At 39.7% G+C, this 25,557-nt stretch overlaps 1 protein-coding gene across 2 annotated transcripts in view; it reads left to right on the forward strand.

The window, feature by feature from the left end:
• OSBPL10 (oxysterol binding protein like 10) overlaps positions 1-25,557 on the forward strand; it is a 277,812-nt gene that overhangs the window by 114,653 nt on the left and 137,602 nt on the right. The window contains exon 4 of one of the 2 annotated variants that reach the window (XM_018563756.1): positions 7,348-7,539. The exons of the other annotated variant lie outside the window; for it this stretch is intronic. Within the exon in view, the coding sequence (XP_018419258.1) occupies positions 7,348-7,539 (192 nt within the window). The remainder of the gene's footprint in view (positions 1-7,347; positions 7,540-25,557) is intronic. 2 annotated transcript variants of the gene reach the window in all.

Here is a 25,557-nt window from a genome sequence, read left to right on the forward strand (position 1 = left end):
CAAGTCAAGACAAAATGTTAGGAGGGCCCTGCCCAGGAGAGCTTACAGGGAGGGGCAAGTGATACAAGAGGTGGTAGCTGTGTGGGGATGAATTGTTTGAGAAAGTGATAGTTTACTGATTAGGTTGAGGTGGGAGATGACGAGATGAGGTGGGAGGTGAAGAGATGAGTCTTTAGGGATCGCCTAAAGGCAGAGTAGGAGATAGACAGACAGGTTGGGGTAGGGAGTTCCAAAGGATGGGAGAGACTCTAGACAAGTCCTGGAGGCGAGCATGGGAGGAGTTTATGAGGGAGCTAGAGAGCAGGAGGTCTTGGGAGGGGATGGTTTGGATGAGCATTTGAGATGAGGTTGGAGATATAGCTGGGGCAAAGTTGTGGATGGCTTTGTAAGTGGTTGTTAATATTCGAATTTTATCTTTTTGGCGACTGGAAGCCAGTGGAGGGATTGGCAGAGGGGAGTTGCAGACACTGAGCGGTTGGTTAGTTGAATGAGTCTAGCAGCTGCATTCATGATAGACTGAAGGGGTATAGCCTGTGTAGAGGTAGGCCAATGAGGAGGGAGTTGCAATATTTGAGGAGAGAGATAACAAGTGAGTGGATGAGTAGCTTTGTGGTTTCATTGGTTAAGAAGTGATGTATTTTGGAGATGTTGCGAAGGTGAAGGCGGCAGGATTTGGATAGTGATTGGATGTGGGGCAGAAAGGTAAGGTCGGAGTCAAGGATCACACCTAGCACCTTGGCATGGGAGTGTCGGGGCCCGGCCTTGGAATAGTATGGTGGATCACAGCTGCGGTTCCAACTGGGTGTGTAGTGCGGTTGTCAGGCTTAAATCCCCGGCGGCTCTCTCAATCATAAACGGAGAGTAGGGGATTAAGTCATCATGGACCGCTAAATAGTAATCGGTAATAACCTTCGATGTAGTAAAGAATATTAACCCAATCCCTGTTGTTGGCAATCCTATCTGGAATTGAGGTATAAGCGAATGGTAAAGTCTCTGACAGATAACAGCAAATCTCCCCTTCATACAGCATAAATGGGTATAGTATTGCAAGAATGAGAGAGGCGATACCCAAAGTCTCCACCAGAGGGCAGCGTGTATGAGCCAAGATACTTGCAAGATAGATCTATAGATACTTGCAGTTTGCTGGTAGGTGCAATCAGGTTCCTCCAAGAGAAGTCCAGTGGATGCTGGCTGCTGGGGAGCTGTTTCATCCGTGAGGAGAGGTTCGAGGCGGCAGGTTCCTGTGGGTGTATGGGCTATGATCCCAATCATCGAACACCCCACAGCATCTTTGGCAAGTTTAAATAGCCCGCGGCCGTGACGTCACGCGACCGTGGGCTACTTCCGCGTTGCAGCGTGGAACGCATATTACTTCCGTCAAGGGGGAGGAGGAGAGCGGCGTTCACCGCGGCCGATGCGCCCCAGCCTGGAACGCAGTCGGGAGGAGCCAGGAACCCGAGGGATATTACAGGGAGAAGGGAGGGATAGTTGTGTTATCAATCTCAAGGGAAAAGTTGGGGGAATGTGCATGGGTGAGATGAAATATAATGAGCTCAGTGTTTGGAAGATTGAGTTGTAAGAAATGTTGTGACATCCAGACTGATATGTCAGTTAGTAAATTGGCCTGTTGCTGACTGATGGGCACGTATCAGAGCAATAGTTGAGCCCCCTATGTGGTACTATAATGCAGGTGACAGGTTCTCTTTCTATTAGACCCCTTATGACATCCCTATTGCAAACTCATGGGTACATAAAATGGGTGAATTTTACGAGGAAGCCAATTCAGTTATCATTATGTTTTTAGATTTTGTGGTGGGAACTGGAGCCCCTGAGAAGAGATCCTTGCAAATACTTGAACCCACCCAGATAATATCCTGGGTGGGATTCAAATATATCCTGGTGAGGGAACTGGATGTGTTCTGAAACATTGCTACACTTGATGATGCAACTTTACACATGAAATAAAAAGCACTTTGTTCAGAAAACTTTGGAGTGCTGTTGACTTACTGTTTTGTTTATCGGATTCAAATATAGGGCTCAGAACTGGAAGGCAAGAGTTTGCATTAAATGACAAGTGACTAATCTGCTTCAATTTTATGCAGAACGTACACTTGTAGACTTTTGTATAAACGTTCATATGAAAAGACACGACAAAACATTCAATAATGCCATCAGAGACTTGATGAATATCGTTCCATAATTTGTTTGATATTTTGGAATGAATGGAGTTTCTAAAAAAATTAAAAAAAAACACATTCACTGTTAGAATTTCGTTTGTTCTAGAAAAGTTTTTCATCCTTCACTTTTTTTCATCATTGCGTTTAAAAACAACCGTTGTTGTGACCCCCTTTAACTATTAGAATGAACAAATGTTCTAAAAACATTTTTTTTTCCAATAAAATTCTACTGGCTTATGGCTAACTTAAAGGGGTTCTAAACCCTCCGTTTTTTTGGCCTATATCTACTGCTAGCAAGCAGTAGATATAGGCAAGAAGTTTAAAAAAACACAAAAATGCTTGAACTGGTTTTAAACTTACCTCGTTACCGCTGCTCGCTCCCGCACCGAGAATCAGGAACTGCTCGTACGGCCGCAAAGGATCTTGGGGCGGCGCATGCGCAGTTCCGATTCTCGGCCGGGAGCAGAGACGCAAGGTAAGTCTATGGACGCGTGCACCTGCCTGTGAACACCGCTTGATCGGAGAGACAGAGCAGTCAGCGCTGGATCGGAGTGACGCCGCACCGCTGGAGGGACACATGAAAACATGGGGAAAGAAGAGGAAGATCAGAATAAGAGACATCATTTGAGGTAAGTGCTAACATTTACATGGGGGGGAGGGGAAAAAAATTTGGCTTTATTGTCACTTTAGGACTATCAGGTAGAGATTTGCAATTTAAGGTGAAGGTGTAGCTGCATTACCATGTTAATCGTATAAACAGCATTTCAATTTTGAAACCATGTGGTGTCATGAATGATTGGGCTTGTGTTTTCATTCACCAAAGTCTGCTGAGACTAAGTAATGAGAAAATAGTCCATCAAAATATGCAAGAAATTAGTTTTGGTGGTTGAACACTTAGTGCCCCTTCACACGGGCTGATCAGGATCCCTTCGTGATCGGAGCAGTACAGATTGGATGTCACTGCTATAACATCTGTGTACATCCACTTTGTTTCCCTCATCTTTTGATGGAGGAAAGAACAAAAACTGCCGGACCCCACGTCGGTCTATAGGTAGTGGGATGCAAACGGACATATGTCCATTTACATCAGATTACCTGTAATCTAGCACAATTAGTCCGGCGAAATGAATCTCGAATCCGTTTGTATTTCCAGACCTGGCCAGAGTCGGTGGGTAACCAAGTGTAAATGGACGCCCGTCCACTAACCCCTGGCTGCCCATAGACTAGCATTGGGCATCTGATCGGGTCCACTTGAAAAATTGACAGGGCGGACCCGATTTTGCCGTCCATGTGAAAGGGGCCTAGTAGGTCAGAACTACCTGTGAATAAGATAAAGCTTAGAATGATGCACATGTGATAAAATAATTATATCTGTTTTTCTAGCTCATTTTACTAATTTCTTCAACAAATAGTAAAAAAAATGATAAAAGCTGGCGGAATGTAGGTTTTCCAGTCACATTTAGTCACATTTTCTTATGTCTGTCTTTAATACTTTACCGCATCAGTTACTTAATAGCCTAGTAGCTGTGCTGCCACTATTTCACCTGCAGCAGTTAAAGTGTTCCAAACCCATAACAAAAATGAAATGTATTGCAGCTTACCAGTCTATTGATTTTATGGTTGAATCCGTTTTCTTTTTCTGAAAATTTTCCCTTTACTTTCAACCAGTAATCATGCGAATAACACACTTCCTTTCCCTTTGTAGCTACGCTTTTGGAAGGGTGGTGTTTGGCAACAACCTTTGCATTTGCTCAAGGATGCTTATTCTTTCCCTATTCACTTGGCTGAGCAAAGCATAAAGCAGAAACACATGCTGACATGCTCTAGCTGTCTGCTAGAGCTACTTTTTGTTCCCAGTGTAATCTTCAGTCGAGTTTAGCTTTAAAAAGATTGTCTTAATTAATTCGTTTTTTCCCCAAATTCTATTTTTTTAAAAACATTTTTATTGCCATATGAGGTATGCAATGATGCAACATCTAATGCTGAGTAGGGCTGCTGGTCCCTAGTCACATAGATGGCACTAAAGTTGCATACCTCTAAAGCTACAATATGTTTATTAGTCCTGTGTTTGAGGATGAGTACTCGTAAGGTAACCTAAAAGGGCCCATTCACACCATAGCATTGCATTAATAGCATGATACCATTTAACACATGCTATTGCACAGTGCACCTAGAGTGCGGTACCGTGCACTAGGTGTGTTGCATTGCCATTCATTTGAATTGTACCCCAACACACCTCCCAGCAGCTGTGAGGTGCAGTGCAGTGCAATGCAATACGCGGTACCGCAACACCGTGCATTGCGGCGAAAAAAAGTAGTGCATGCGAGAGTCAAGAGCCCCAACTGCTGTCTGCATAGGAAAATTCTAAGAGGGTTATTCATAAAGGAGCCGAAGGATTAAGCCGAAGCATCGGCTAACCCTTCGGCCGCCCGAGCCCTCCGGTACAACCGAACCGAAAGACTGCTGTAAGGGCTATTCAGAATAGCCCATACAGCAGCCGGAGGCAGCCGAGTGGGTCAGATGAGACGAAAGCATATCCTTCGGCTCCCCGCAAATCTTCTCCCCGCAAATGTAAACTACTGGGCGGAGCCAGCCGGTGTCACGGCTGCCTTCACACAGTTGTTGTTCAGTGACAGCCCAGTATCTGCAAATGACTTGAGGATGCTGGGCTGTCATTGAATGAAACATCACTGCTGGCTCCGCCCATTTGTTTTGATTTGGCCGGGACCTGCGGAAAGATTGAAGGTGGCGGACAAATGTAAACAGTTGGGTGGAGCTAGCGGTAAGGAGTGAAATACAACTTTCGTGTGGAGCAATTTAAGAATGTGGTATGTTTGTCTCCTACACTATATTGCCAAAAGTATTGGGACGCCCCTTCAAATCATTGGATTCAGGTGTTCCAATCACCTCCATGGCCACAGTTGAATAAAAGCAAGCACCTAGGCATGCAGACTGCTTCTACAAACATTTGTGAAAGAATGGGTCGCCCTCAGTAGCTCAGTGAATTCAAGCGTGTTACCGTGATAGGCTGCCACCTGTGCAATAAGTCCATCCGTGAAATTTCCTTGCTACTAAATATTCCACGGTCAACTGTTAGTGGTATTATAACAAAGTGGAAGCAACTGGGAACAACAGAAACTCGGCCACGAAGTGGTAGGCCACGTAATATGACAGAGCAGGGTCAGCGCATTCTGAAGCGCAGAAGTCGCCAACTGTCTGCAGAGTCAATAGCTACAGACCTCCAAACTTCGTGTGGCCTTCAGATTGGCACAACAACAGTGTGTAGAGAGCTTTATGGAATGGGTTTCCATGGCCGAGCAGCTGCATCCAAGCCTTACATCACTAAGTGCAACGCAAAGCGTCGGATGCAGTGGTGTAAAGCACGCCGCCACTGGACTCTAGAGAAGTGGTGACGTGTTCTCTCGAGTGCCTAATCACGCTTCTCTGTCTGGCATTCAGATGGATGTGTCTGGGTTTGGCGGTTGCCAGGAGAACGGTACTTGTTTGACTGCATTGTGCCAAGTGTAAAGTATAGAGTTGAAGCTGAACTCGATGGACATGTGCCTTTTTTCAACCTGACTATGTAACTATGTTATAGCGGCAAAGGGTGGGCCAACTCAATATTGAACCCTACAGACTAAGACTCGGATGCCATTAAAGTTCTTGTGCGTGTAAAGGCAGGCGTCCCAATACTTTTGGCAATATAGTATATCTTTAATAGCTTTTTGGGCACTATATTTTCTTATAAAATGTTTATTAAACATATTTTTTTTAAACTTCTTTTTGAAATGTTTAACTTTTTAAATGTTTTGAAATTTTAAAAACTGTATTTTTTATTTTTAAATGTTATTATTTTTTTTAAACTAGGGGCACTAAGGGCTTATTTTTTTTATTTACATCTAGGGTCAGTGTAATCTACACACATACGGTATCCATATGCATGTCAGGAGGTGTTTTTGGTGGGGGGGGGACATGTTAATGGAAATGGAAAAGAAATGTGCAGCTAATTTTGAAAAATGATCTTTGTTTACTATTTTGGGCCAGTTTTGCTTTAATAATGCAAACAAAAACAGTAGATATCTATTAATATTTACCACCAGATGAGTACCCAATTTGTCCTGAAAAAAACAATGTATAATTCACTCGGATATACTAAGTGATTGTAAAGATACTGTATGTACAATTTTACTAACACGTGCCAAAGTTGCAAAACTGGGTTTGGGCTTTAAGGTTTGTTTTACCTTTGTCGTCAAGTAGTTAAGAAAGAAATCTGTTGTCCGAAAGCTCTTTTGGTGGTCAGCTTATGTCTGCAGGTCTATCTGTAATTTTATGTATTTAGATAATCTTTGTCTATGGAAAATCAGCAAACCCTGTTGTGCGAAAAAGTACTTTACTGCTACCAGCCCACAGCCATAGAGTGATCAAATATCACTAAAGGTTAGCTAAAGAATCCATCAGATCCCACTGTGATAAGGTCATTTTTTAAGAATAATTGATACATGAACTTGCATGCTTGCTTTGGCCAACCATATGTTTTAATAAAATGTGCAGATGCCGACAGCACTGGCCTAATGTTCTGCTTACAGTACCAAAGCACAGTAGGTTGAAGATGAGCAAATTTGACTTAGTGATTGATGGATGTTGGACTGAAGATTAACTTGATCCAGGCAAATCTAAATTTGGTTTATTCAGCTCACATCTTTAGTAGTTCTCACTTTTTGTCCACTGGCTAGCACATTAATCAGTGTGGTGTACATGACGGTGATATGAATGGAATACATAGATGTCATAAGCCCTCATTTCAAAAGTTTGTTTAATTTTATGTTTTGCTGTTAACATCTTTTCCATATAGGATGACTATTTATACTATATATAGTTTCCATTGTCTTCTTTCCTTCTTCACGTTTATTTTTATGAAGATTCTCATTCTTATCTTTTGCCTTCCTCTCATACAAATTAACAGTTTTTGAAAATCGAAACTCTTCTTCTAGATCTTTGAGGATATTAATTTAACATATTTCTTTAGAACCCTTGGCAAAATCTGCAAGAACTGACTAAGCTCCATCTTAGTTATATTTGATTCTTCATAATATCATGGGGCACTGAAAAGTCATTGGTCTCAGCTCTCAAGTTTTTGTAATGACATTTCCTTGCTCTATTCCTTTCTTAGAGCTCATTGTCTCAGAGAGCCAGAAGTTTTTCATTGCTTCCCCATGGAACATCCAATTCTTCATCCCCTGGGAGCCAGAGGCATCTCGCACAAAGCGGCCCCAGTGTTGTCACCATCACACATCACAAGTCCCCTGCAGCTGCCAGAAGATCCAAGAACCAGAGTCCTCACCATCTACATGAAGTCAAAGAGGTCAGATAACTGCTGATTTCCATATTTTCTAAGAAACATATTTCTTTAAAGTGCAGTTACTGATTTTTAGTGATAACATGAGAAGCTTTTCATTACCATTCATTATGTTCATTGTCATCATTGAGTCAGAACAGGAAGTCAAAGGTCCAGTGTTTCGATGTAAAGTACCATCCAATTTCGCTGATTGGCAAAGACCTTGAGTATGGTTTAACTAAGCCAGATGCACATAGCTTAGCTGTCCAATATCCCAGGAAACAGACCCTTCAGTGATAAGGAGGATTGTTGTCTTGCTTTTTGGGGTATGCTAACGTAGTTAAAATACCTGAATTTTGCCATGTTGTGACTGTATTTTTCAAGCCTGTCCAATAATTTTACAATAACCGTAGATGGAATAATTTATCGTTCACTGAGGTATTTGTTGGGACACAGCATATTCTAATATTGGGTGAATTTCTTGGAAAATGGCAGCATGCTTGGCTAGTCTTCTTCTCAGTGTTGGCAATTTATATTATTTGTAAGTGAGGTAAAGGAGCTAGCTCATCTGGCTGACAAACAGAAACATGTTAGTGTTGAAAGTGTGGGTTAACTATACATATATCAATTATACATTATACATATAATTGATAAAATATATTATTATTACTGCAAAATATAGAACTAATTGGCTAAAATTGGTATAAGCAGGCTTCACAAGGTATTGAAACATGTCATTAGTTTGTTAAAAGTCCTCTACTGCACACACCAAGAGCTCCAAACCTGAGTTCCAAATTAGACCTCAGTTATGCCCTTGCATACCTTCTCCACAGTACAATGGCAGTGTCTTAGTAACCTTTTAAAAAGAATAACATTGTATTGTGGGATGCAGACATGACATACCCAAGCTTAAGTTGATATTTGCATACAGTGGGCACCTGGATCCAGGAGATCCTTTGCCTTCAGGAACGGAACTTTATAAGTGTTCAGTATGCATTTTGGGGTGCTTGGCATTGCACAATTTTTTCTGTAGGTGAAACAGTAAAGGGATTAACTGTAGATGACCAAAAAGGTCATGGTAAGTTTGGAAAAACAGGCAACATTACACATCAGGCAAACAACACAATATAGTTATACGACTTTATGGTCCAGTTATAATACATTACTCTACCTTACTGATGACATGTTCTCTATTTATGTATGAATGTATGTATACTATATAATTACCCAGTTATTTTTAGTGAAATTAAAACGCTGGTATTCTTGTTTTTGGTCATGCTCTTCTGTTCTGGTGACTTCCGCACACTCCATTTCTTGTGTGGGCATCACAGTGACAAGACGTGAGGGAAAAGATCCCCAGTGGGGTGAAAAACAGAGATAAACACATGACAGTCAATGTAACTCTTTCCCACTCTATCCAAAAGTTTAAACAAAATAGCTGGAGGTAGCATTCAACTCTTAGAGTCTTCACCAGAAGCTGTTACTTTAGGTTTTTTTCTTAATCTAACATAGTGCTTTTGTGTAATCAACATATTAAGAATAATATTAAAAAGGCAGGAGTGTCAGCATTGTTAGTCCTCACAGATGTAGAGTGAAACCATTTCAGATAAGTATGGGTTTTGGGTGGATCATCCTTGTTTTGTTTTTCCCTTTCTATTAAGTGGCATGATTGTAGTGGAGCACCTTCAATGTTCAACTTTCCTGACAACATATAAAGCTGCATGATTCTAAAGCTGTTTATGGGAACAGTGTCAATCAAGACAAGTTATACTTTAAATGGTTTATGTAATCCTTAATCCCATATTACACCTCTAACTATACAACCAAACACACAATTTCTTAAAAGGCTAATGCACTTATAGTGAAAAACAGGTTTACAGAGCTTCTAATAACAATTTTGCTGTACATTGCTGTTATTACTGGTGCATTGCAAGTGCTTGGTAAGACTAATAATACATTCAAAGGCACTAGATAGCCTTTGGCTATTTTGTTTTAAAATGCTAAAATAAACTTTCTGCAACTTTTAAGTTCTTTGTCTTGTTCTGTCAAGATCAAATACATGAAGGAAGAGCATTAAGCATTTTTTTTTTGTTTTAAACAAAATCTCTAAGTTAACAAATAGAATTTAGTATTTGCTTTTTGACAGCAAGCACATAAAAACTGTTAGCAAATGATAAAATGCACAGATAAAATACATATGTTATAGCTGTTTTACCAGCCAAAGGATTTTTATTTTTGTCCAGTTATGAAATTTACACTGCTCGGGCACCTAGTACAGCCCTGTCTGGCAGACCTGATTTTTCTTTGCTTCAGTTAAATAACCCATGCAAGTCTTGTCCTTGCCCCTAACCTGAGACTGGATAGTGAAAGGAGAACCAGCTGACTCATCTCAACTCATCTCTCTGTCACTCTGTTCTTTTCTTCTATTAGCATGTCTCTTGTTAGCATATGATTGGCTTTGTGTGCTGCTTCATTCTTTCGCAATTTGAGTTCTGTTGTATAGATTGCAAGAGGTTGATACCAGGTCAAATTCAGGTACTTACACTGCTTGCATTTAAAAAAATAAATTTAATGATATATTAATGAGTATAGAGCCGCATAGCTTGTTTCTTTTATATTGGCCTGGAGTTCAACTTAATAAAAAAATTAAAGGCTCTAAAATATTCATCCTCATCACATTTCAGTGCTGCATTCTGCGTTCTCCTGCAGTGCTAGCTCCTGTTTCTCTTGAACGTTCAATGATTGCCAGGATCATTCAGTCAATGAAGCCAGGGCATTAACGACATGCCCTCTGGGGATGCTTCATCAAGCCACTCATGTGCCCTCAGAAGAATGAGGAATAGAACAAGGCCCACATTATGTGGTACCGTTCTATGCATCATTGAGGACCGCTCACTACTGCTGCAGAAAGAAAAGGATCCTAGAAAGTCATGTTAATGGACTGAACACAGCTCCAAAAAATTTTATGTATGCAATGTAAAAAGATATGTAGGGAGTGGGGTGCACCTGTGGGAGGTGGGGGGGGGACTGATTAATGCAGCATCTGTCGGCCTAACCTGGAGAGTCTAGTACTATAATCACTGGTGAATCAGATAGAGGGAAAGTTTGAATCAAAACCCTAAAAAATACAAAAACAAATAAATAGTAATCATGATACTACACTTATACTATGAAAACATTGTTCAAACTTATATTTGCAAACTATAACATATCCATGATTTCTAAAAGCTCTCCAGATTTTACAAAATAATTTGGAAGGTAGGCAATGTACAGTAACAAGCATAAGTATATTGCATCATTAAAGTGAAAATACAATAACACCAATTCACAAAAGCATAATCCATGCAGTGTTTTTATGACCATATATTATTTAGCAATGTTAACAATAACATGTAGTTTTTAGTTAACTAAAGGTTTTATCACATGGATTTGCTGCATTTACTAAACATGCCTTATATTATCAATTTTTTTTGTATTTATGTATTGTGTTGTTCAGAGGGTTAGCTAGGATACAGGACACCAAAATGTTCATCACAAAATAGCCTTTATTGTGTCCTTTGGAAGCTTGTCTACAGCCACAAAAAATAAACATAATCAGTGCTTCTTATGGCAACTTAGTAAAATGCTGAGCACAAAAGCTACTGTCTTACCTCAGCAGCATAATGTCCATATAGCAAACAAAAGTCCAAACAAAAGGATCTCTCTTCCTCTTTCTATGTCCTTTTCAACTTCCCTGTTCAATAACCCTGGCTCTTAAAGGATACACTTCCAAAATCAATGGGATAGTTACCTGACTCCAAAATACATCCCTTCTGATTGGCACACATCTCCCTCCTCTGCCTCCACCCTGAGGGGGTGGAGGCACTATAGAAGTCTAGATAAGAAAATAAGCAACATCAGCATGCTATTTCTGTCTCCTTCGTCTGTGATCCACCATAAACCTGAACTCCTGAAGTGCCTGAAACCACTAGGTCACCCTAGCATTTGCCGCCTTATTTTGGCATATCCATGTCTAAGAAGCATGGTCTGAGATCAACCTAAACTTTCTTCGCAACAAATACTGGAGTGAGTCCAGAGCCCATTTTTGTAGATGGGCACATTGTAGCTCCACCGAGAAAAACCATGTAATGCTTCTCCCCATGGATGACCTGAGACAGAACAGCTTCTAATCCAACATTGGATTGCATACCTAAAATAAAGGCATAGAAACTTAGCAATGACCCTTTTTGTATGCTGCTGGAGCTGTTTGTTGCTGTTTTTGCTGCCGGCCGTGGTTAAGGGTACTTTCTAAAACCCTTTTGCGAGGTCTAAAGCGTTGATGGAACACTCAGGGCCTAGTATCTCAATGAGCTCATCCACTGAAGTCATAATATACAGTAGTTGTCAAATTGGGCTTGGACAGCAATACTATAGAGTTCAATTGGGCTTGGAAAGCAATACTTTATGGCTTCACCACTTACTCTGTGATTCCTCAATGATCCCCAATTGCAACATTTTCTTTACTTTATTCAAGATTGCCTTCCTTAAATTATGTGATTAGGCCTAACACTGGAAGGCTCAGTAATTATATTATGACATTGACATCAGTGAGACCAGGCAAGTCTGAAAAAATTATCTGCAGGAATTATGTTACTTCTTGGGTTTAAGGTTTTGACAAGGTAGCTGTCAACATCCACCTAATAATTAAATCTCACACCTGCCAATGCAGTCACTGGTTCCCTGTCTTTCCAGGGCTTAAGCAGATTCATATGGTACGGCTGGAAAGTATTTCTTTACTACTTTTGTAAAAAAAACAAAAACAAAAACCCAGTGGGGTCCCCCTCCCGACCCATGCCAGACTCTTTAGGTCTGTTGGAAAGTTAGGAGGGACCCCAAGTTAAAAAGTAAAAAAATAAGTGTGTGGGGTTCCCCCAAAAGTCATGCCAGGCCCTTAAAATCTGGTAGCGGGGAACCCCATCCCCCAAAAAATGGGGGCAAAAAAACATGTGTCCCCACTAAAACTCCCAACCAGACTCTTAATCCAAGCACAGGCCTGGCAGGGCAGGAAAAGGGGGGGGGGGGACGAATGAGTTCTCCCCCTCCCTGTGCCATACCAGGCCACATGCCCTCGGCATTGGGAGGGTGCATTTTCAGGGGTACCCCTGGAAAAGCACTTTGTCCCTGTGCCGATGAGGACAAGGGCCTCTTCCTCCACAACCCTGACCTGATAGTTGTGGGGTTCTGTGGGCAGGGGGGCTTTTTTGCATTGGGGTACCCCATTTAATAAAGAAGGGAACCCAGATGCTACCCCTCCGTGTAAATGAGTAAGGGGTACTTGTACCCCTACTCATTCACTAAAGGGTTAAAGTAAAAAGTAAATAAAGAGCCCACACAACAGATTTTGGCAAGTCCTTTAATAAAAAAAAAAAAGAAATCCCAAAAATCGATCCACCAACGTAATCCAAGGGTCAATCACAATGTCCAGCGTTGCCCACGTCGACTTGTCAAATTTTTTTTTTTAAAACCCGCCGCCCACACCCAACAAACTGCTGCTGCAAAATAAAAGTCTGACAGATGTCAGTACAATGTTAACAACTGGCTCCGCCTATTTGTCACTGGCCGAATTAAAACAATGGGTGGAGTCGGCAGTGACTTACACTGCTTGCATAAAAAATATAATAAAGATGTATTCATAATTGTGGAGCTGCATTAATTTGTGTCTTTTATATCGGACTGGAGTTTGGTTTAATGATGCACAGTTACTTATTTTTTAGATATTTGAATTAGTATAAACTGTTGGTAACACAATTGTAGAACTGGGCTTTTAGAAGTGATTTTTTTTACTTTATAGATTTTACTGAGTGTTCAAATCATAACTCCTTTTGTTTGCTTCTGCCGTACTAGTTTGCCTGAACATTGAGCAGTTCAGTGCTGTACAGAATAAGACATACTGTATTCCAATTCACACTACTTCCTCTTCCAGATATTGATTTTAGACATACAGTTTTCTTAATGTCTAAATGAGAAGGTTTGGAAAGATCTATTCTGCCTCTAAACAGGTTTAAATAAAAAGACAATGGCAGTAATTTGTCTTTTTACATAATTGCCTGTATGCCTTGCAAGTAAATTTCTGACAGTTGAGAATTTATGTGCATCTCAGTGCTTTAAAATTGTCTTGAGTTGTTTATGTTATGTCAGTAGTACAATTTTAGACTGACATTTCTGGAGCATAAACTAGCCTTGATATAAATCAGCACGGTAAATCATAGAAACACAAGAATGACAGACAAAATGTATTATCTTCCAAAGGAGGAGGTCACAGTTCAGCAGTTTCATATTTATATGTCAGAATATTTCAGAAGAACTATTCATATACACCAGAATGGTATGTAAATCACATTTTAAACTGACATTGATAATTGCCTGCTAAATGGGATGATGCATCATATTTTCCATCTTTCCTAGTATTGCACAGGTTAAAGTTAAACTGTCAAGGGTTGCCCATTCATACAAAGCACAAATATAAACAGATTAAAACAACCTACCAGGCTTAAAGCCAAACTCTGGGTACAAACACTTTCCTTTAATATATTCCTGAATAGCCAAAAATCAAATATATCTACTGTGTGAGTCCCAAATGCCTTTGCAAGACCCTTTTTAACTTGTAAAAGTAGCAATGACGTCATCGCTGTGCTGTACATAGCTTGTACAGAGAGCAGGGTGCAGCAGGTCCACCCAATACAGGCTGCCTGTAGAAAACTGAAGGAGTGTGGTGATAGGACTAGTCACCCTGCGCAAGGAGAAAGAGCAGCAGTGAGAGGCCTTTATTTACAGGAAGCACCTGCACAGAGTCAATGGGGGTGATTTACTAACCTAAACACATGCACTAGGTGCGTGTGATTTTTACAAAGCAAAGCGTATTTATCAACCAAAAAGTCTCTAAAAGCATATTTCCACTAATGCCATATATGTAAAAATCATGCACATGATGCATATATAATGCTGCTTCACAGTTTAGACAAAAATGGTTAGCTCATGCATTTACATTCCTGCATTCATCAACGCAAGCAACACAACATAGAACTAATTTACACAACATCACCTTGCAAATTCATGCTTGGCTTTGCACAACACACCTGCTGGGTGTGTACACACTACAAAGGTGTTTAGATTCCACCCATAGATCATGCTGGGAGGGAACACACTACAGAGGTGTATACATGTTCGTGGTGTGTTTATGAGGTTAGTAAATCAACCCCAATGTTTCACACTGAGTTTTTGCACGGATATGGAAGAAATACACACCAAGATTCAAGTTTGAATACACATGCCTCTTGTATTTAAGTTTAAAAGGATAGTTCCTCGGAAATTCATTCATGTTAAACTATATATCAAGTTGTAGTATACCTTCTTCCTGAATAAATGTCAATTTGTAAAGTACATCTCCATACTCTTATCCATCCTTGTCTAGCCTTTACTCTAACAATAGCATGACATAAGAACCTCATGCTAAATTGGAATTGCTTAAAATAGACCCACAATGAGCCATTAAGAGTAGGAGTCCCGTAAGTTAATTTTAGAGTGGAACTTCAGGATGGGGTAGATGTATGAATATTTCAATCCACACTTTCACTGCAGAAGAAGACACATACAAAGAGCTGTAACCAAAATCAAATTTTCTTGGTTGCATGACTACATTGGTGCATGGCAGATTTAGTGGATATGTGCACTTTAAAACAAAATGCACTTATACTTTAGGCCCCTTTAAGGTGACTTTAATGCTCCCGTTTGCATAGATAAATGCTTACTGAGTTCCGTATGGCATGGCTTCCATTCATTGTTTACATCCTGCAGTGGACATCTGGTCCTAGCCACACCTGTGAAGTACATCCTCATCAAATTCTATGGGGCTTGTCTACCTCCTTCACCCGACTGGGAGACAAGTCCCATAGAAGTCCATAGGGATGTACTTTGCAGGTGTGACCAGGAGGGGAAGTCATCTGCTGCAGGATGTAGATGTAAACAATCAATGCAGGCTGGGCCTGACAAAACCTGGTATGTATTCAATTGGGCACGGGAATGGAGGTAGCGGTGATGCCACCTTAAAGAGTAAGTGCACTTTGTTTTTCCAAGAAGTAAACTGTTTACAATGAGCAATCATGCTTAAGACACTCTTATGTATGCAGTTTAGCATACCTACTTAGACATATGTTTGTCGTTCTATGTGAAATATCAAAACACAAAATTCTGGTTGGAGACAGCTCAGACTAAAATGACGTCTGTGAAGGTTCTCATTCATCCAGGTCATAGTGTATCTGTAGAAAAATAAATCAAGGCAACTGGACTTGCTGTATTTTTCTTGAAAATGTTTCACTGTTCATCCGCCCAGCTTTCTCAATTCAGACAGTGGAAGTAATTTTGTCTTTTTACATAATTGCTTATATGCCTTGCAAGTAAAATTCATACAGTTGAGAATCTGAGTGCATCTCAATGCTTTAAAATTGTCTTGAATTCTGAATTGAGAAAGCTGGACGGATGACCATTGAAACGTCTTCATGAAAAATACAACAAGTCCAGTTGCCTAGATTTATTTTCTACAGATACAAACAGAATGATAATCTAAAATGGAACATATGTAGGTGATCAATTGTTGAAGTGTAGCTGTGATGGTTTCTGAAGTTTTATGTACATTTTTTTAAATAAACAAATTGTTTAGGTAAACAACTATTTTCTTGTATAAATTATTTATCTTACAGATAAGCATGCAATACAAGGTGTATAAAGCATTCTGTTTTTACAAAACTTCGAGTATGCTTTCTAGAATCCTGCGGTAACCCAAGTTATGAAGAAGCTGCCATCTTTGCTAGCAGAAGAGGATAGGGGATTGACCCTCATCCGAGGCTCTGTTCAGCACAGTAGTTGTTTTCTAAGACTTTAGCTGCCAACATGTAAATATGAAATATTTGTATACAGAAATTGTTATTTACCCGATTTTGGAGAAATAAAGAAAGCAGAACGCTGCATAAGAAACAAATAGGAAATAATTAGAAAAACACTAGAATCCTTTTAGAGGTGGGGCCCACTTTTACATATCTGTTGGACAGTGATACCTTATTGCAGCTGTCTCTAAATGGCAGGCCGAGATCCTGACACTGAAGAAGTGGTGGTTCTGTTCGAACCACGATCAGCGACCTGCACTAGGTTATGGCTGCCTTACAACAGCCTCTGAGGCTGGTGCATCTACTGCCAGCCATAACCCAGTGCAGGCCCCCCTCTGCTTCAGTCATTGGTTTCTAGGACCGCTAGGGCGTTGGAATCGACGCATTAGCACTGTGCCTCAACACACACACCAGCAGCTGTGTATTGTAGTACAGCTGCTGGTGTGAATGCAGCCTAAATGGCGTATTGTGGTACATACATGGATGAGTGACCGTTCTGTCTGGACCTTGATTCAGACCCCTGCTTGATTAAAATTTTACTTGCTGGACTTCCTTGAATTCACTACCCCTGACTTGTAGGATACCTGAAATTAATATTATACAGTGTCCAGGGGGCTATTGTTCACATATACCTCAATAGATTCTAAATGTATTTATGATTTATACTCTTGGATCAACCCTTAATACATTTTTGAATCGACTTGCCTTTTAGTAGTAATTGTGTTTTAAAATTTGAGGAATGGTGGGAATTGGCTCCGCATACTGTATTTTTTTAGTTCTTTCTTTTCTTGAGTTGTTTAGAGGGTATACTATAATTTGAAGTTCCAGTAGGTTGTTCATAATAACTGGCATGAGCAGACCACATAGAAGAGAATATCCCTTAAGACTATGGTTACTTGCGTGGCTTGGCATAATGCATAGTCAGTGCCATTAGCTTCTTAATCTGGTGTTAATGGACTCATTTATATTGATTTACTTAATGCTGTGCCAAAAAAGGAATTTGTCATACGGTAATATGAATGTGAGCACACTGCGCTTGGCAGCCAAAAAACAGCTGTGTCAAAAGAACGCAGCAATACAAATCCTTCTTAAAAATCACTCAGGCTTAGCCTGCTGCAAATGCTACACTCTCCAGTAAGAAGCGCAAACACATATTAATAGCCCATTGCAACACACATATAGAAATAATGGCATTGTACTTGCTCTCTGCTGACTGACCAAACTGCTTTACCCTTCATGATAATCTGAAGAGTCATTTACTTGGCACGTCAACACTAACAAAAGCACTTATTTAATATTCTAAAATAGGATATTTTCCTAAAACATTCTGCTCATTATGAACATTTTATTTTGTTTGGATTTCATTTTCATTAATGATAAGTAGTTCAAATTTTATTTCATGAATATTTTACAGGATATGCAACACAAACAATAGGAGGAAATGTTGTCTACAGTAAACATTGTGCTCAATAAAATGGATATATGTATATGCAGAATGATGTAAGATCAATGCACCCCCAGTAGCTGTTTGGGGTAGAAGTGTTTTACACAAATGATACATTAGCAGTGCTCTGCAGTGTAATGCTGCAACAACAGTTAATACATTAGCGGCACTTTATAGTATAATGTTAAAATGACAAGACCTACCAACCTTAATTTTTGTAAATAAAGCTCTAAAACATGTTTTCAATAATATGAAATAAATAGGATAACTGTGAAATGTATAATGTACTAATACCCACTTATTCATGGTTGGTACACCTGGTGTTTGTGCAATATTCCGGACACTAACATAAACTACTCTAACCTTATATTGAGACGGTATATGTAGTTCTGATACATGCAATCCACCAGTAGGTTTGTATGGGATTGCTAATGCTTCCTCCACTGTCAAAAAATAAGTGCCACAATGCCAGTAGTGTGATATCCTTGAAACTTGTACCCTCAAGTACCTCTCCTATAAACCCAAACACATTTGGTGACTTTCTAAGGTGATACATCAACAGGGTTTATTTACTAAAGGCAAATACACTGTTCACTTTGGAAGGGAATTCTCACTTTCTCAATTTGCTCTGCTGACTTCCACCATTCAATCACAAGCAAGCAAAAATATATATTTTTTAAAATCTTCCTTGCACGCGATTGGGTGTTCTTTGCAAAGTGAATTTTCACCACATTCACTAAGCCAAGGGAAATTCCCTTGCACAGTGAACAGCCTATTTGCCTTTAGTAAATCAACCCCATTCCCTTGTAAACCCTTTATCACACACTCCAGATACAGGCTACCCACTGTATATTAGTAATAGGTGGTAACATAATATCCCATGCATTTGGTTTTTCATTATAAGTGATATAGGTCTTTTATAGGTTGTATCCATTATTGTTTATATCTTTTATGGTGGCACTTTGATTCATAATTTCTTCATATTTTCTCCAGGTAACCCATATACTATTTGCTCTTTTTCTTACCGTTAAGTGTTTTGAGTGGTAATCTTTTGAAAAATTTGATATATTTTTTTAGGCTACAAATGATTACTAGTACAGCCTGAACTAGAGTGTCTTGTATTTTTTTTTAAATCTCAATTTATACAACTGTGTTACAGATTGGGGCAACTTTCTTTTATCTGTTAGTGTCTGCACTGAGAAGGGAGCAGCGATCTTATACCCAGGCTGTCTTTTAGGTTGTCTGCACTGAGAAAGGAGCAGCCATGGTCACAACAGTAGGCCATGCCTGAACAATGCATGTTTGCACAGCTGGTTGTAGTCACCATCCGAGGTGCATGTGACAGGGTGACAACCCAGGTGGATAGTTGGTACCTGGTAGTCACCCCCTAACAGGGAATTTCTAAAGAATAACCTGTATTAAATTAAAGTGTTATCTGAGTGACAGTAGCCAGAAATGTTGTTCAGTGGCTGGACAGTATGTAAGCTGCATGGTTAGGCTGCAATATAAAAAGGGAGAGATGAGGCAGGTTTTATCTTGAAATAAACAGAGTATATTATTTGAGAGACAATAGCTACAAAAGCTAAAGAATGACCTTTTTTGGCAGGATCAATGGGTATTATTTTAATGAAAGCTGCAAATGTAAAAAAAATTCAATGCAGCATATGAAATAAAAAAAAACAAACATATTTTTTGCTTATATGAGAGTTAGTAACTTGGTTTAGATCTACTTTATCTGGCAACAAGAATAGCATGGGGTTCGCACATAGGAAATGCTGCAAACCTTCAAACTGAACTTTACTTAGCTTTCTGTGAACTATTTGGTAGGGTAGTATAGCAGGCTGAAATGTCTATAAATGTGTCAACTTCATAGTATCTGTTGCTTGCTTCACAGGCAGGTTTAGATCTCAGAAAACGCTTTAGGTAATGCCCAGGACATATAAAGTGTCCACAGGTTACTTCTCACCCTGACAGGGCTGTATTTGTAAGACGAGGGCCTTGTATAGTATCATTCTAAACTACCTACATCTGTGAGTAGTTGCCATTATCACCTTTTATCTACGTGCAGCCCTCTGACTGGCTAGGAGATAACTGCTCCTGTCTCCTTGAGATATCCAATACTCAGTTTGAGGCTACAGAAGGTTTCGGAACTCTATACAGATATTCTGCCTTTGAAGTAAATGCATTACCTCCTCCTCTACCTCTAAGTCTGATACAGAAATAGCAATATAGAAACCAGTGCTACCAAAACAAATTATCAAAAATTGTATTTATGTTCCAGCCAGTGCAAATACTGACACTTTCTCTGAACATGAAGGTGTAAAAAACACTTTTGGATTTTAAGTGGTTATTGAACTATTACACAGTTTATTTTTAAATGTACTAAATTAAGTACTACATTAGGTTTCAGACACCAAGGCTGACATAGACATTATCAGACAGACTGGAGAAATTAGAGTAATAAATCCACAGTGTCCAGAAAGTTACATTTTAGATTTAAAACGTGGGCAGAGATAATATTTTGACCTCTGTTCCTTAGAACAGGCTGTCTGAGGCAATACGGGTGTCATTTTGTATTGATGGGTCGGTAATGCATCCCATTTGTTATGTTGATATCTATTACTGTAATTTAGGAGCATATAATACAAAGATCAAATATAGGAGTTTTTAAACCATACTCCCAGATCCTTGTACTATTCTCTGTGCTTTAAGGAAGACATGCACAGTAATTTCCAGAATTCATTGGAAAAGCATAAAAAGAGCCTTTGCTGGACAGCAGTTGATGTTACCTGCAGTAAAATGAATAATGCTGCAGTGAATTGAGCCATAAATTGTAATCTCAGTGCTGCCTGGCTTGTAAGGGTAGAAATAGAAGCTGATAAGAAGAATGGGTTTAGAATAATTCTATACCATTGGAGATTACTGTACTTTGCATTGACATTATAACTCTTTAAAAACCACCTTCCCCATAAATGAATATCTAATTGCTGTGAGGCTGCTAAAGATTGAATGACTTACTGAGCTGTGATCGTGTATCTCTACTGGGACTCTGGTTGTGAGATAACCCCAATGGATAGTTCCACCCAACTGCCACAACTGTCACAAGGAAAATGTTGGTGTCAAGTTTTCTTGGTTATTGTATTTAAAGCTTTCTTGGTTATTGCGATGACGCAAACTCTCATATATATATATATATATATTGTGAGCAGGCGATCGGTAGCCGGTATATAAGCCCCCTGGGAATAAACAGTCTCTTGGGCACAGATACCAAATCCAAGGGGACAGTGGCAAAGAGTGGAGTGTTTAATGGTGATATTTACAGGTGCTGTACTGTGGTCACAAGAAAACTAACAAAAATAAAACCTAGCCGTATCCCGGCACTAACTTCACAAACAAAAGTATAAGTCCTAACTAACAGGCTGAGCAGGCCTAACGCTTGTCAGCCTCCACATACACCATTTGCTAGTTTTGTTACAAACATTGCAGCTCTCTCAGACAGGACTTTTCTGATCCCCAGGCCGGGAGCTCTGACTACAGGTTCCAGGTGCGATTAAATTTCCAGTGGAGAGGAGTAAACCCTGCACTGGAGCCTGGATCAGCAATCCCTAAATGTATAGGAGAGGAACCTGGGAGACCTATAAACTCTGAACATGACTTTCCCAGTCGCCCTCTGGGTCACTCTGCTACAATATATATTTGCCTTCAATACTGCGGCGATTCTTCTTGGCATTGACTCCACGAGATGTTGAAAGGTGATGCGAGGAATCTGACAACATGCCTGATGAATAGCACTCTCCAGTTCTGTGAGATTTGATGGTTGTGGAACCAGCTGCCTGATGGCTCTTTCAACTTCGTCCCACAAATGCTCAATTGGATTGAGATCTGGTGATTGTGGGGGCCACCTAAGCAAGGTAAATTCTCCCTCATGTTCTTGAAACCACTCCTGCACAATACGAGCACCGTGGCATTGGCGCATTGTCTTGTTGGAAGAAGCCATCTCCATTGGGATATGCCATCAACATGATAGGATGAACTTGTTCAGCAACGATACTTTGGTATGTTGAGCTATTCAGACGTTGTTCCACATGAATTAAAGGGCCCAAATCATGCCAGGAAAACATGCCCAAAACCATAACACTGCCCCCACCAGCTTGAAGGGTTGTACTCATGCATGTGGGGTGCATGCTTTCATACTGTTCCCACCAAATTCTCACTCTGCCATCTGCATGATGCAACTGGAAACGTGATCCATCGGACCACATTACTTTTTTCCAATGCTCGACTGTCCAATCCTTGTGTTCCTGTGCGAAGTGGAGACATTTGATCTTGTTAACTGCAGACAGCAAAGGTGTTCGAACAGGCCTTTGGCTTCCATATCCCATAGGATGCAGTGTGGGATACACACAAAATACGCACAACCATTGTTTTACAAACTTACATTTATTAACTGCCTCCGGGCCGGCCGAAGTAGAAAAACGGCCGGCCCGGAGCTCTCTAGATCTGAGCGGGCGTCTCTAGACATCCCAAACGAACACTATTTTTTATTTCTTTTCATATGCAACAAAGACTTCTTTCAAATGTGTTCAATATTCTAGCACACATTTTACTATAATTAAAAATAATATGATAATGTTTAATCCCAGCTAATATTTTTCTTTGATCAGTTTCCTCCCTGAGGAAGCTAAGTTCCCATCAGTTTGTTCCCCCACAGCTACAAATGAATTAATGACTTTGTTCCCTGTTCATCCATTCATTTCTGTTGTTTTAGTTTATTATTGAGTACATCCAAATTTTACTTTTGTATTATTTATTTTGCCCATTCCCATTTCTACCTTAACCACTTCAAGACCAGCTGTTTAGACCCCCTTCCTGGCCAGGCCATTTTTCAGTGTTCAGCGCTGCGATACTTTGACTGACGTTTATTCCGTCATGCAACGCTGTACTGAAATGAATTTTATACCATTTTTTGGGGACAGATAGGGCGTTATTTCGGTGGTATTTAATCACCACTGGGGTTTTTATTTTTTATTATAATTAGGAAAAATTACAGAAAATTTTGAAAAAAAAAAGTTTTTTTTACATTATGTTAGGAAACATTTATTATTAACCAGTTTTTTGGTAAAATATAGAGCGGCGCGCGCGAGGGGGCGTGTCTGAGCGGACGTCTAGAGACGCCCGCTCAGATCTAGAGAGCTCCGGGCCGGCCGTTTTTCTACTTCGGCCGGCCCGGAGGCAGTTAAAGCATAATTTTATGCAAAGGCTTTAAGTGTTAACAGGCTGAAAAAGTACATTTGTTCTTGTTACTGGTGTGGGTAATCATTTTGGTCTGATCAGTGGGACATCTATTCATAAGAGTATCAAAGCCGGAAAAAAGGCTTCTAGGCAACTTCAGGGAATGCATCTGGTATGTTTAAAAAACAAGACCTGTTGTTGGAAGAACTCAGGTCTAAACTCTGTAGATCTCTAAATCCACATCTCTCTTTTTCTAAGGTAGCTAATAATATGCAAATCTGCAGATATGCAGATCTTCTAAATCAGACACCTCAAACATGTTTTAGTCAGTTTACAGAGTGTATTAAAGCTTTATCTAAACCTAAAAGAAAAAAAGTATTGTATCACAGCTTACCAATTGTTAAATGTGACGTCTGCATTACTTTTCTTTTTTAGCCCCTTTTCTTTTATTTTCACCTGGTGTTCCACCCAATAAGTCTTTTTTTTTCAACTTCCTTTAACAGGCCAAGCTGTCTAGCAAAATGGCAGATAGAGGGTTGAGACAAACCATGTAACGCTGACAGGAGTGCTTACAATGGTTGGCTTTTTTTCATTTATATAAAACCTTCATCCCAAAAGAAAAAAAACTGTTGCTGTAACTGCTTAAAAAGTCTTAGCTTGCGTTCAGATTTAAATTATTACCCAAGTCTATCTAAATTTGCTAATGCATCTAACACTATCTTGTTTACAGAGTGACAATGTTGCTCCTCCATAGAGTGGAGCCACTATGTATGTTACAGGCTCAGTGGCATAACAACAGTTATGGGCGCCCGGGGCAGACATTTTTTCGATTGTTACACCACTGTACAGGCTAGATCACCAGGTAAAAATAAGGGAAAAAAGCCTAAAATAAGAAAGCTATTGCAGCCACCACATTTAAGAACTGTTAAGCTGCAATATATATTTTTGTTTTTGGGTTTAGATATGCTTTAAATTCCCCTGAAGTCAATGGAAACAATGGTGTTAATGTATTTGCCCCACCATTGAAAACTGTGACGTGCTTTAGGTTAGAAAAGGTTATGCAGGGACATTAGCTATGTCTTCGACTGTTAAAAGTATAGAGGCGTCTTGGACCTTGACAGGGTCTATTCACAAAAGGGTGAAGAGTTTGGAGAAGGCAGGAAAAGTGAGCAATCTAGGCCAAAATAGCTGATTTTAAAAGATTCTCCAATTCAGCTCACTTTCCAGTTCAGCTATGTTGTCCTAGATGGTTCAGGTCTCCTGTCTTCTCTAAACCCCTCACCCTTTTGTGAATAACCCTGTAAGTGTTTTTTCTCAAAAAAGTAGAAATTAAAGTTTCTGAAATTACATTGAGGTAATTTGTAGTGCAGATGAAATTAGTTTAAAGAGGGAACTGAGCTCTGAAAGCTTTGCCCAGAAAAAGACAGTCAGAGGGCAAAATTACAGTATTGCCTGTGCTCTCCCAGCAGTTGATCTTTCTTTACTGACTTACCTTGCCTTGTTCTGCACTATGTCTCTGCGTGGAGGTGGTCATCTTGGTAGAGGCAGGACTTTACTCCTTCATGTCAGAGCCTCCAGCAGGGAGAACAGTGAGGAGCAGAGTAGTGACATCACCAAGTCTCACCATAAATCTCCCGATACTTACAGTCAGAGGCAGCAGTGTCAGATCTCACACTGCAGGTATACAGCTAAGATTATTTGAATTTTGGGTATTGAATTCATGTACAGTATGTCTGAAAAAAGCTTGATTAAACATTCTGTTGAACATCTTATCCGTGCTTTCTTTCTTCTCTCTTTATATTAATTGAGGGCTTGATCTGTAATGTTTCATCTACTGTGCATAGAGTTTAGAACTTGAAAAAGCAAACTGAAAAGTCCACATATTGCATAGTAATTGTTTCACCTCAATATCCTGCAGTTTATTCAAACGCTTAAAATGTAGGTGATGTTTTTTGACCTTGTATACATAACAAACATTGTTTACATGCAAGCTGAATGCAGATGTTTGCATCTCTTAAGCTTTTTATGAAGGTTACTTTACATATTATTAATAAAATCAACTCCTACTGCAGTTCTACCATGTGACCCCATTTTCCAAGGCTAGCTATACACATTAGATAGATCTCAACAAACTCAAAAAATAACTGCACTTTTGTTAAAAGAATAGCAGAAGTCTACTAAAGATCCTGTTAGTAGACAAAAAATAAAATAAAATAACTGACACAATTTATGATTACCGCTATGACGGCATATCAGCAATTGTTAAAATCCATACCACCAAAGAAGCTCACTAGTGACAGAGATTGGGCAAGCACTGTATATATGGCTGCCATGGTTGGAGATGTCTGTAGAACTGTATATATGAACAGTGTTGGATGGAAAAGGCGAACACAAGAAAATAAGTATTCATGAATATGTTTGTGTGTGTGTGTGTGTGTGTGTGTGTGTGTG

The sequence above is a fragment of the Nanorana parkeri genome, unplaced genomic scaffold (genome assembly GCF_000935625.1).
Source record: "Nanorana parkeri isolate BGI_ZX_2015 unplaced genomic scaffold, ASM93562v1 scaffold692, whole genome shotgun sequence".
NCBI classification, from domain to species: Eukaryota; Metazoa; Chordata; class Amphibia; order Anura; family Dicroglossidae; genus Nanorana; species Nanorana parkeri.